Raw genomic sequence first — 11028 nt, 5'->3', positions numbered from 1 at the left:
GTGGGCACCCCGCCGGGAATGGCTCCCCCAGGGCCGCCCGCAGTGCCAGGGCGGGGGCCCGCGGCCTGGGCCCTCCCCGGGTCGTCGCCACCGAGGGAGCCTGGCGCGGTGAGGCTGCGGCAGCCCCGGGCAGGCCGCGACGGGACCCCGGACCGGACCCGGGTACTCTTGGGCCCGAGAGGGGAGCGGGCTCGGCAGAGGCCTCAGTGCGGGAGAGCTGCGGTGCCAGCCTGGCCCAGCCTCGGGCTGGTGGAGGCCGCACTGGCGCAAAATCGTGTCGTAACAAGGAGGTGTTGGAGCTGGGCAAGCTGCAGACGTGACTGTCCTGCGGGAGGGAACTGCCTAGGTGTGCGCTGGATCTGGCGTGACATCTCCCAGCAGGGCTCCTCTCAGGATGCTGCCCAAGGCCTGTGTAGCACATGCTAGCTGGGCCCTCCAGGTGGGCACTGACTGAACAGCAAAGTTACTTCTGCCTGAAGTGGACAAAGGAACCGAGGAAGAGCCCAAGCTCCTGTGTGAGGAGCAGCAGAGGAAGAGGTGTCTGCGTGGGGCAGTGTCTAGCCGTGTCCCACAGTGGATGCCTCTGCAGCGAGGGCATGCGCTGGGCCTGGCACAGGGAGAGTCCACATGAAGGAACGTCGCGTTTGTGCTGCAGAGCAGCAGGGAGGGAATCGGGTCTGTGCCGAGCAGCAGGGAGAGTCCGTATGCGGCGATTTACTTTGGACAATACAGTGTTCTAGATGTGTAGAGCCAAAGCAAATGGGGTGGGAAAGGCGCAGTTCCTGGCAGTCCAATTGTTCTTGCTGGCAAAGCCAAACCCGACCCTGGATAAGGCAGGAATGTTGCTCCTTTGTGTCTAGTTCCTGGAGTTCTGTGTCCAGGGAGCAGGCAAGAGCAGCAACATAATTCTCATCTCTTCTGCTTTCCCCCATCACTCTGCTCTGTGTCCTGTTCTTTTAGATTAGGAAAACCAGAGCGGACTGGTTTACTCTGAAAGCTTTCAGCAGGCGCTTGCCAGGGACCAGTAGGGCCCTGGATGCACATCATATCTTTTTTACACTTGTCAGGTCCTCTTAGGACTTGCTCTACAACCAGCTGCCATCCAGGGACTGCTGGGCCCTAGGCACAGTACCAGCAGTTTGTGCGTTGGGTCTTGGGAACATAGTACTGGTGACTTGTCATCCAAGGTCTAGTCTAGTCTCAGAGTCCCTCCATGCCCTTCTCCTCCTGCCACTTCCCCAACCACTCCCATGTACCTGGAAGCCAATGTTTGTGCCAGCCTGGGGAAGCTCGCTGAATCCCTTGACTGCCTGGCAAGATCCGTGTGTCTAGGTTTGCCTGGATGTGCTTCAGCGGTGCCGCTGGCCTGGCTGAAAGTCAGATTTTGCCTCCAATCTGAGCTTGTCTCATCCTTTACCCCGGGGAGAGTCCCTGGAGAATARCAATGTTGCCCTGGTGGGGGCTAGGCTGTGCTGGGCTCAGGCCAGGCCCTGCTGTGCTCGCCAGGCCTGTCGTCCTCTCCTGCCTTTTTTTTACCCCTTTTTCCCCAGCTTTAGGGTATCCATTTTCTTTCATCTTATGTAAATTGGGGGCTCCTTGGAGCAGGGCCTGTCAAGGCAGCGCAGTTCCCCATTTTGCCCCTCCATGCAGTAACGCTGCAAACAAGCCACAAGAGGTGTGAGGCAGGGGATGGGTGCCTGTCCCCCGTGTGTAAGCATGCGCTTCCTGCATGCCTGCCGGCCGCCTGCCTCTGCCACTGGCTGTGCCTGCGTTTCACTGTGTGCTGCCTGCCATGGCATGCAGGGACACCCCCCCCACACACACACACACACCCTGGACCGGGGCACGCAGTGAACTGGCCAAAAAAAAAAATCATCGTTTCGGGAGCTTTCCTTTGTTTGTTTACTTATCTCACTAGTAAACAGTGCAGCCCTTGGAGATTAGGCAGGAGGGAGCAAGAGGAAGGGAAACCGGACTCTGAGGTTATGACCTTCTTGTGGACGCTCGGGCTGTTTACATTCCCCTGCTCCAGTCCCAGAGCTATTGCAGGACAGTTTCTTCTCAGCATCTTGCTGGGCTGCAGAGTTTGCAGGCTCCCTGCTCGCGTTACTCCTGCCCTGTTGCCCACAGCACTTCTCTCTGGGCGCTGCCTCCACAGCTGGCTAGAGACAGCTGACAGCCCAGTGTCCCTTGAGGGGCAGAGTCCTGTGCTTAGTCTGCTGCCTTGTATTTCATGAATGGAGAGCCTCCGAATGGGGATTTTGGGAGCTGTTAGACCTGTGGCCTCACGTACCTGAGCTGAGCCAGTGATTCTCCAGAGCTGAAAGGCAAACACTGGTTTCTGGTGGCTTGGAGGGACTGCAATTAAGAGACATCTGGTTGTCATTAGTCAGCAGCTGCTGCCAGGACCCAGTGAGTTAGGCGAGAAGTTGCCCAGGAAGACTGAAAAGGAGGGAGTGGGGAAAAGGAGGGTGAGTGGCACAGTCCTGATGAGGGGAGCAGCAGGGGATGCGGTGCATATGGGGAAGGCAGTTGGAAAGGCAAGTCTTGATGTCCTCCGTATACTCAGCTAAATCTCACTTCTCCTGAGCTGGCTGTGGCAGCACAGGTAATGTGGAGAGGGGGGTCCCTCTGTGCGTCCCTGGGCAGCTGGAAGGAGACTGCCCTGGTTGTCCACAGCCACTGTGTGTTATGGGGCTGGAGCTAGACCCTCCGCCTTCCCTTCTTCTGCCATGGCCACAGATCATGGCTCTGTATGGAGAGAGCTGCCTCCTGCATGCTGCACCCTGCTTCCCTTGTGAGGTACATCCAGCTCACCTGGGAGAGACTTGGCTGTGGGGGCTTCCCAGCTGGTGTGCAAGGAAATTGAGAGGACTGCGGATGGTGCTGTGGGCAAATGGGAGCAGAGCAGGGCATGAGCTGGCCAGCTGAGCAAGGGAGCAGCACGTACATTTTCTGGGCCTGCAGAAGAGCTGAAACTTGGCTCACCTCCTCAGATAGCTGCCCAGGGTAGCATGCTGCTCTGCTGTCAGGGATGGCTGCTGGAGGCACCCCTTTCCCTGTCCAAGTGCAAATTGCTTCCCCCCTCAACCCAATTAATTTTGCATTTAAGATAGCTGTCTCCTGGGGGGCTGAATTTAATCCCCCAATCCCTTCAAGTGCTAGTGTAAGGGAGGCGGAGGCAGGATGGAGGCTGGGTGAGAGTCCAGGAGTGCAGGAACATTGTGTGCTGGGAGGCTGTTTGGATTAGAAACTCTCTGCGGATCAAGTGGGCTGGATGAAACGCCAGGGAGGGGAATGAGAGTTTGCTGAACTCTAGTAATTGGACTCGCCTGTAACACCCGGATAAGAAAAGTGAGCTGTTCACGCTCAGCGCAGATGAAGGGAAGGAGCCAGCACGCAAAAGCCAGCAGAGACACAGCCTCGTAAGAATAACAAGGCAGGCTGTCAATACAGAAATTACTGTCAAGACTGGATAGGCAACAAGGGAAAAAGCAGTGTAGGGTTGTCTTGTCACTGGGTGCCTAAGCCACTTTCTGAACACAAGTGACTTTGAGGAGCAGTTAAGAACTGCACAGTGTGTGGCAGTGGGGGGGACACAAACCACGGCCCAAGGGGAAGAATGCACCATAGGTATCTCTGGTTTAATATGGCTGCTTCTTGGAAGGTCCATGTTCAAAAGCCAGAGTTAAAAACATGGGAGAGGACTCAAGTAAGAAGCTATTACAGCCACAGTAACAGATATGACTGTGCAGCCAGGGAGGCAAAGCTGTAAAGAAGCAGGAGTGAATATGCTGAAGGGCTAAGGGAGTCCAAACCAGTGTTTTCTGCATGCTAGAGGGAAGAAAACAGGCCACTTAGTAAGTTAAAGGAATGAAAATGATGGGCTGAACCAAGTGCTGAATGCATGTTTAAAATGTGAGTTTCTAGGAAAAGAAGACAAAAACCCAAACAAAGAGCTGATGATCAAAAACAGGTATGTGAAAAGCTGGAAAACTCAGCTCTGTGGGTCAGGATAAGCACACAAACGTTTCCTGAGTCATCGGCAGTTTTAGCGTGCTTGAAATTCGTGGCTGACACTGCAGGTTCCAGAGCAAATGTTTTCCTTGACTTCATACGTTTTCCCGGTAACAACTGTCCCCTAAGCTGGTCATTCTTAGTAAAGCATAACTTCTGTAACTGTCTGGATGGACTGGGGGAAACAGGCTGGGTTTGCTAAGGGTGCCTTAGCCAGGCTAACGCAGCTCTTCGGCAGGTGCCCAAGGGGAGGAACAGGACCAGTTCAGTGTCTCAAGTTAGCAAAGCATTTGATACAGCTTGTCAGCTTGCATGCGTGTACACCTATCTCTGCCTGAAAAATACCTGATGGCTCATCCTTACATCAACACGAGTGCCCACAGGCAAATCAAACCCACAGCCAGACCTCTGCGATACCAATACAGTCCGTGATCCCTACAGGAAACAAGTAGGCGGTTCTGAATCCCTCTCTGGGATCATCTCTTCTGCCAGCGACTTTGCCGTTCATCCCCCTCCTTTTTGTAGCCTTAAAATAGAGACCGAGGCTGGGAAGCAGGACAGTTTTTTCTAGGGCTTGTTGTGGAAGTGACCCACGCTAAAGGGCCAAGTGGGCCATGCAGCTTGGACTGCCCCTCACCCTTCCTGACCTCCGGGGAAGGGAGGGGGAGGCATGGGAAGCTGGCATCAAAATGCCTCTGCTGGATATGAAACCTCACTTGTCGGCTTGTTAGTCTGCCACGGTTCCCCAGATCTCCTCTTAGGACGTAAGCAGCTGGAGGCAGCAAGTTCAAAGGTGAGGCTGGTCAGGAAGAGGTGAGGGAAGYGTGGGAAATAACTGACTATCATGTAGGAAAACAAGCCTGAGTAAGGGACAAGGGAGCATGGTGCCGGGCCAGTCAGATATTGGCCAGGCACCATGCACCACAGCTGGCAGCGCTTCATGAATGGTGCGTCAGGCCTTTGCACCCGGAAAAGGTGTTGGCTTTGCTTGGTCCTGCGGCCATGAGAGGCAAAAGCAGATCAAGAGCCTGCTGGCACCAGGCGGGCACTGTGCTGGGGCTCTGTCCCTGCTCTGAGCGCGCTGGGCAGCCCAGCTTGGCTGCGGAGGAGGCGATGCTGCAGGGCTGATCGGCGTGCGTCCCTCCAAGCTGGGCAGTGGGTTCAGGGAAGCTTCTGAGAAAACCTGGCATTGCTGCTGTCGCTCCAGGAAGCCAGGTCCTGGGGGTGAAACAAAGCGCGGCCCAGACGCTTTGTGGTCACCGAGGGGTCCGTGACACTAACAGTCTGGGCTGCTTCCTGGTCACCGGCCAGCTCCGCGCGGTTCCTCCATTCAGGCGCTCCCCGCGGCTGCAGCTGGGCGCCAGGCTCGCCGGCGCTCATTGTCTGCTACCGTGCTCATGCGAACTATTCAGCAGCTGCCAGGTCTCAGAGCAAGGCAGGGATGAGCCATCCCTCCACCCCCGCTGTGGGATAGGCTCCGGGATGAAGCCCTGCCGAAGCACACGTTCGCTCCTGCCGGGGTGAACCGGTGCAGAGCCTGCGTGCGCAATCCAGACGCATGTTGTCCCACATCCCCCTTATCAGCCGGCAATGCCAGGGAGCAGAGCTGGGAAGCAGCCCAGGCTGCTGCCCTGTCCTGCACAATAGAGGAGGCTGCTGCTCCCCTTCTCCTCACGTGTTTGCCTTCCAGAGCCAGGCAGAGTCCTGCCGTCCCTATTATTTTGCTTTGTGTCAATATTATGACAGCTAAAAGCAGGAGAACTGCATCCACATGATAAGCAAGCAGAGGCTCTGGGCTGGGCGTGGATTGTGTTAGACTTTGGCAGGGGAGAAAAGTGCCTGGCAGCCCCTGCCCATGGGCTCCTTGGATCAGGAGAAGCAGGAGCCGAGGGAGGCGATGGGCAGGGGCAGAGTAATGAGTGATTTTTACCCATGCATCTCTCCTCTCGGGTAAACACTCACTGCCCCTTTCCCAGGGGAGATGATACACATGGTAGATGTGTCCTGAGGGAAGATAGCCACAGACTGCTTTGTTTTCTGATGGAAAAGTAACCTGTCTCTCAACCCAGCCCTGCTTTCAGGGAGAGAGGGGCTGTTCAGCTCCTGCGGGGAGAGTCCCATCCCTCCCACCCTGCCTGGGCCTGGGGCTTTTCATCTCCGCTGGCGGTGGAGGGCCATGCACACAGTGCCGCGCCAGAGCCCTCATCCTGTGCCTGCTCTGGTTACAGCCCCCTCAGCTAGATGGTGCCTGGAGCCTGCTGCCATTCCACAGCTGCTGGAGAGAAATGTCCAGGGTGTTTCTGGGGTTACAGGGCTCTGCTCCCACCCAGAGGCACTCTGCGCTTCAGGAGCTGCAGGGCAGAGTGGGGTTAGCTGTGCTGTGGGTGCTGCACCCCCACTTCCCCCTCTGGACCCTCAGCACTTTGTGCACGAGGGGCTGTTCCTTCGGCACGGTGACTGCAGGTCCCACGGAGACTTTCTCCCGCTGCTGGGAAGCTGCTGATGCAATGCTTACCTGTAGGCACCCACATAGGCTTGGTGCTGTGGTTCAGCTCCCCGGGTGCCTCACCCTGCTGCAGGGCTGCGCTCTGAGGCAAATGGCCGCGTCCCAGCCGAGTCCCTGCCACACGGGGCTGCCTGGCTGGGCGGGCGCGGGAGCGCTGCGCTGAGCAGCGTGTGCTCTGCGTGACTCCCCCGCCAGGCACGCCAACTGCCTTGCGCTGCCCTGGTGCTGCTGCATCGCGGCCGGGCTGGGACATGGTTGGTGGTCGCTAACCCTCCTGTCCGTCACCAGCATCACTTTGCTGCCTGCCCGCAGCTTTGCCTTTGTGGGAACGTGACTGGCTCCCGCCCCAGGCCCAGCCTCGGCATTAAACTATGTGTGCACTGAAAGTGCAGGCATGCAGCTGAGCAGCAGCTGGTACGCCAGCTGCCGGACCTGCTCCTGGAGCACCATCCAGCCCCTGGCCATGGCTTCCTCAGGATCTGGGGCCTTGGCATGCCGGAGAGCTCCTCTTCGGTGGCATCGCCCCGGCCCCCGTGTATTCGTGGGGAGTTATCTCTGCGCAGGAGCAGCGGCCGGGTGCAGCGCCAGGCTTGTCAGGTGCTCCCCTTGTGAGGGACTCCTGCCTTGAGCGCTCTCGGGCAGCCCCGGTGCCCCCGTGAAGATGTCCCGCACCTCTCTGGGACTGTGCCGGCCTGGGGCTGGCCCTCCTGCCTCCGACCTGCAGGCAGCGCAGCGTGGGGAAGGAGCGGGGTGAGCGCGGGGCTGGAGCCCAGCTCTCCTCCAGGCACAGGGCTCAGCCGTCAGGTGTCGGCAGTTTCGACCAGCCCTACAGAGAGGCCGTGGGTCCCTGGGAGAGGCTGAATCCACCCCAAGGAACAAAAATAAACAGCAGAGTTCCTGCCACGTGCAGCTGGGGCTGACTAATGCCAGCCGCTTCCGGCTGCCTCAGACAGCAACAACAGGCGCCGCGAGGCACAATGTTCGGGGTGCGCAGCACAGCCCATTTCCCCCTATTGTCAGCCGCCTCCTCGGCAAACAGCTCCCCTGCACACCTGGGCTGGCAGGCCGCTTTGACACCACAAGAATTTGCAGCGAGGAGCAAGGGATGTGCCGTCGCCGTCACCCTGCGCTGGAACTGAGCCCCCTTCCCTCGCCCTTTGTGCCACACGGCACCGTCRGAGCCTCCTGCAACGCCAAGCCAGAGCCGCGGAAACTGGCTGCACCCCCGCCCCAGCCGCCCCACGCGGCTCTGCTGGTGCACGTTGGGCTGGGGAAGGACACGGGGCTGTTCTGAAGTCTAAACCCAGGTTTTCCGCTGCAGCCACACAGCACTGAGGCCCCGCAGACTTCCCAGTGCTGTTGGGTGGCTGCTGATGGTGACCGGTGGCGAAGGCGCTGCCATGCTGTGCAGCCTGTGTCCGGCCCCGGCGAAGGCACTGCCACGCTGCGCAGCCTGTGTCCGGCCCTGGCYGCATGCCCCTCTCGGTGCCCAGCACCATGGGAGCTCTGAGGAGCCCTTCAGGTCCCAGGTACCTGGCCAGGCTGCCGTAGGCTGCTTCCTTTTGGAGAAATGCTAATGATCCCAGGGGTCGTGGATGCAGTCCTGCTCCTTTACAAGGGCGGTAGTCAACTCTGTGTTCCCCTGAAGAAAACAGCAGAGATCTCCTGGCAGAAAAATCTGGGTCTGCCTCTCCAGAAAGGCTTGTGCCCAGGAGGAGCCCCCCACCAGGCCATGTCTGTCAATGTCTCTTGTTCTTTGGTCCTTTCCCACTCCTGCATATGGATACACCTGGCTGCAACCTGGCAGTTGCCAGCCCCCTGCCTTCTGCTTTCTGCCTCAAAGCCCTGCTCTGCTCCTGAGACATGATCTGCAGAAAATTGAGCTGGTTTATCTCAGGGCTAGATATGAACTRGAGTCCTCCCACTATGATATGGGATCATAGGAGAATAAGAGCCATATCACAGAGCCAGAGAAAGCAATCAAATCTAATGAAGGACATCAGCGCTCTAGGATAAAGCATTAGCCTGAGGAGCCCGGCATGTCACATTTTTGTGCTGCTTTGACCTTGGAGAGTCTCACCACAGCGCAGGGTGGAGGTAAGCTGCCAGGAGGGGGTGGGAGCTCGGAGGTGCCTCGTCCCCGGGCGAGGGGCAGAGCCCCAGCAGCCTGGGGATGGCCTCTCCGGGCACCAGACCACATGGGTTTTGTCACTTCCCCTGGGAGGAAGCCTCCAACCCTGATCAAACTTCGTCTGGTGTCGTAAATAGCAGCAGCACGAAAATAGTGACCTGAGGTTTTGAGGGCTKTTCTCCAAAGGGTTAGCGGCGATGCAGGTCCTGGATACCATCAGCTTAAGAGGAAAGCAGGGTTTTGTTGACATGTTTTCATCGGAGATGCTGAAGGTGGGATTTTGGAGGGCAGAAGATGCCTGTGAGGGGATCTTGATCCTAAAATGGGTAGGATAGAAAAGAGGGCTTGGCGAGAGCTGCAGCGTGCAGCCTGTGGGGAGCAGGGGGCAGGAGAGCRGCTGCCTGTGCTGGGATCCGTCAGGGCTCACAGGCAGGCTGGGCTTTGCCTTCGTGTCCCCTCCAGAAGACGGCAGGGCTGCGCAGCTGTGCGGCTGCAGCCGGGCCCTGGGCCCGCTGCCCTGGCTGGACCTGCACGGGGATCACCCGCAGAAAGGAAGCAGCACTGTTTCCGCTCGCCTCCCTCCCCGGCACGGCAAGCAGAGCAGGGAGGTGGGACAGGCATGCGGTGGCATATACGAGCTGATGCTCTCAGCCCACAGCTGCTGCAGCAGGGTTGCCATGGGGGAGGCATCCTGCCCTTTAAGGAAATGTCGCTATTTGCTTTATGCCCCTGACTGTTCCCGTGAGCCTTGTCCGTCTCCTGTTCTCAAAATGCACAGCTCTGCTCCCCGGAGCCTTGTGGGAGGCAGTCTGAGAGACACACTAGTGCATTTATAGCATCACATTGGACATCCAGCCTTGTCCTGCAGCTGGGGAAGGATAGGCCTGGCCCCCAGGGAAGGAGCATGACAGATTGAAAGCGAGCGGCCATGGCCCCAGCCAGCTGGATGTTTCTCCCGTTAGCAGGAGGATGTTGCTGGTCACAGGTTACCAGTGTCCAAATATTATTTCTCTGCTCATGTCTCTGCTCCACGCAACCCAGAAAGGGGATGCTCATCCCAGGAATGTAAACTCTGTCCAAGGCCTCTGAGGAAATAGCTGCAGCCCAGGAACAGGACTGCACTCAGCAATTAAGGGCTGGTCTCCCCGGCCACATGGCTCCTGGGGGGAGCCCTTTGCTCCAATGCCAGAGGCTGGCCTCGTGTCTGAGAGGTGGCCCCAGGGGACCTTCCTGCAGGGACAGGTGTGAGGCCCTCTGTGGTCATGGTCTTTGCAACAACAGGATCCTGTCTTTCGAGCAAGTTGGCAGCCTTCACTGCTCAGGGCAGCCCCGTGACGGGGCTCTTGGATGGAAGGAAATGCTCCCTCCACTCCCCCAGCACCAAAGCTGTCCCCAGGGGCTGGGGACTCCCCTGGCCCAGGGGCTGGGGGATAGCGAAGGGGGAGTGCGGGCAGACAGGGCAGCGCCAGGCACTGCAGGGAGGGCTTTGCCTGCTCTTTGCTGCCCACCTGGGGCAGCAGCTTCAGCAGGCACCAAGCCCCACAGCGGCAGCCTCAGGCAGCCACAGTGCCGTGCAGCCAAGCGACAAGCTCCATGGAGCTGGGCTGTGCTGGCCCTCCTTGCACGCTTGCCGAGCAGCAGCTCCCTGCTAACGGGCCAGGCCAGGGACCAGCAGCTCTGACACAAGCTCAGCGGTACCAGTGCCCAGGGGCCAAACACTCGCTGATGCTTGAGCCACTGCCACCCGCATGGCCCTGCGGCGCTGGGGACAAGCAGTCAGCGTGTGCCCGTACCCCGGGGGCAGAGCCAGGCAGGGAAACCCTGGAGCAGCCTCCCYGCTCTTCCAGGATGACAGAAATGCGAATCCTAGCAGGGACACGGAGCCCGTTATTACCCTGGGATCCACGTTCCCAAGTGGATCATGTTGCCCGCTGGCAACTCTTCCCTTCCCACCTGTGTTAGCTATGGCTTTCCCGGCCACCCGGACTTAAAAAGAGAACTGAAAAGGTCACAGAGCTCCTTTGGATTCACCCTCAGCAGTGGGGTTTGGCCTGGCCACCCCAGACCCACTCTGGGGAATTGCTCTGTAGCCAGGTGATCCCCGGTGCTCCCAGCCGCGGCCTGGCTCGGCTGTGCCTCCCCCCGCACCCCTGGGACCCTCGCGGCAGGTGGGACATAGGACACTGTCCCTGGGGCCCTGCGGGGCTCCGGCGGCCCTGGGGGGCTGCGCGGGCGCGGGGCGTGTGTCCGGGAGCCCGGCGAGGCGAGGAGCGCCACAGCGGCTCCTGCTCCCGGCCCCGGGGACGCACCGGGCTTAGGCCGGAGCCGCGAAGGGCCGAGACGCAGCCCGAAGGGGAGCCGCCGGTGCCGGTGC

General features: G+C 59.0%; 1 protein-coding gene across 1 annotated transcript in view; it reads left to right on the top strand.

Moving 5' to 3' along the window:
- Nucleotides 1-14: 14 nt before the first annotated feature.
- PGF (placental growth factor) overlaps nucleotides 15-11028 on the top strand; it is a gene marked incomplete at its 5' end in the record, with an annotated part of 17148 nt that continues 6134 nt past the window's right edge. The window contains one exon of the mRNA XM_026054860.1: nucleotides 15-162. Coding sequence (XP_025910645.1) covers nucleotides 15-162 — 148 coding nt within the window. The remainder of the gene's footprint in view (nucleotides 163-11028) is intronic.

Source organism: Apteryx rowi, unplaced genomic scaffold (genome assembly GCF_003343035.1).
Source record: "Apteryx rowi isolate R43461 unplaced genomic scaffold, aptRow1 scaffold_971, whole genome shotgun sequence".
In the NCBI taxonomy this organism is placed as follows: Eukaryota; Metazoa; Chordata; class Aves; order Apterygiformes; family Apterygidae; genus Apteryx; species Apteryx rowi.
The sequence above is the reverse complement of the archived record's forward strand: the minus strand, read 5'-3'. Positions and strand labels throughout refer to the sequence as shown.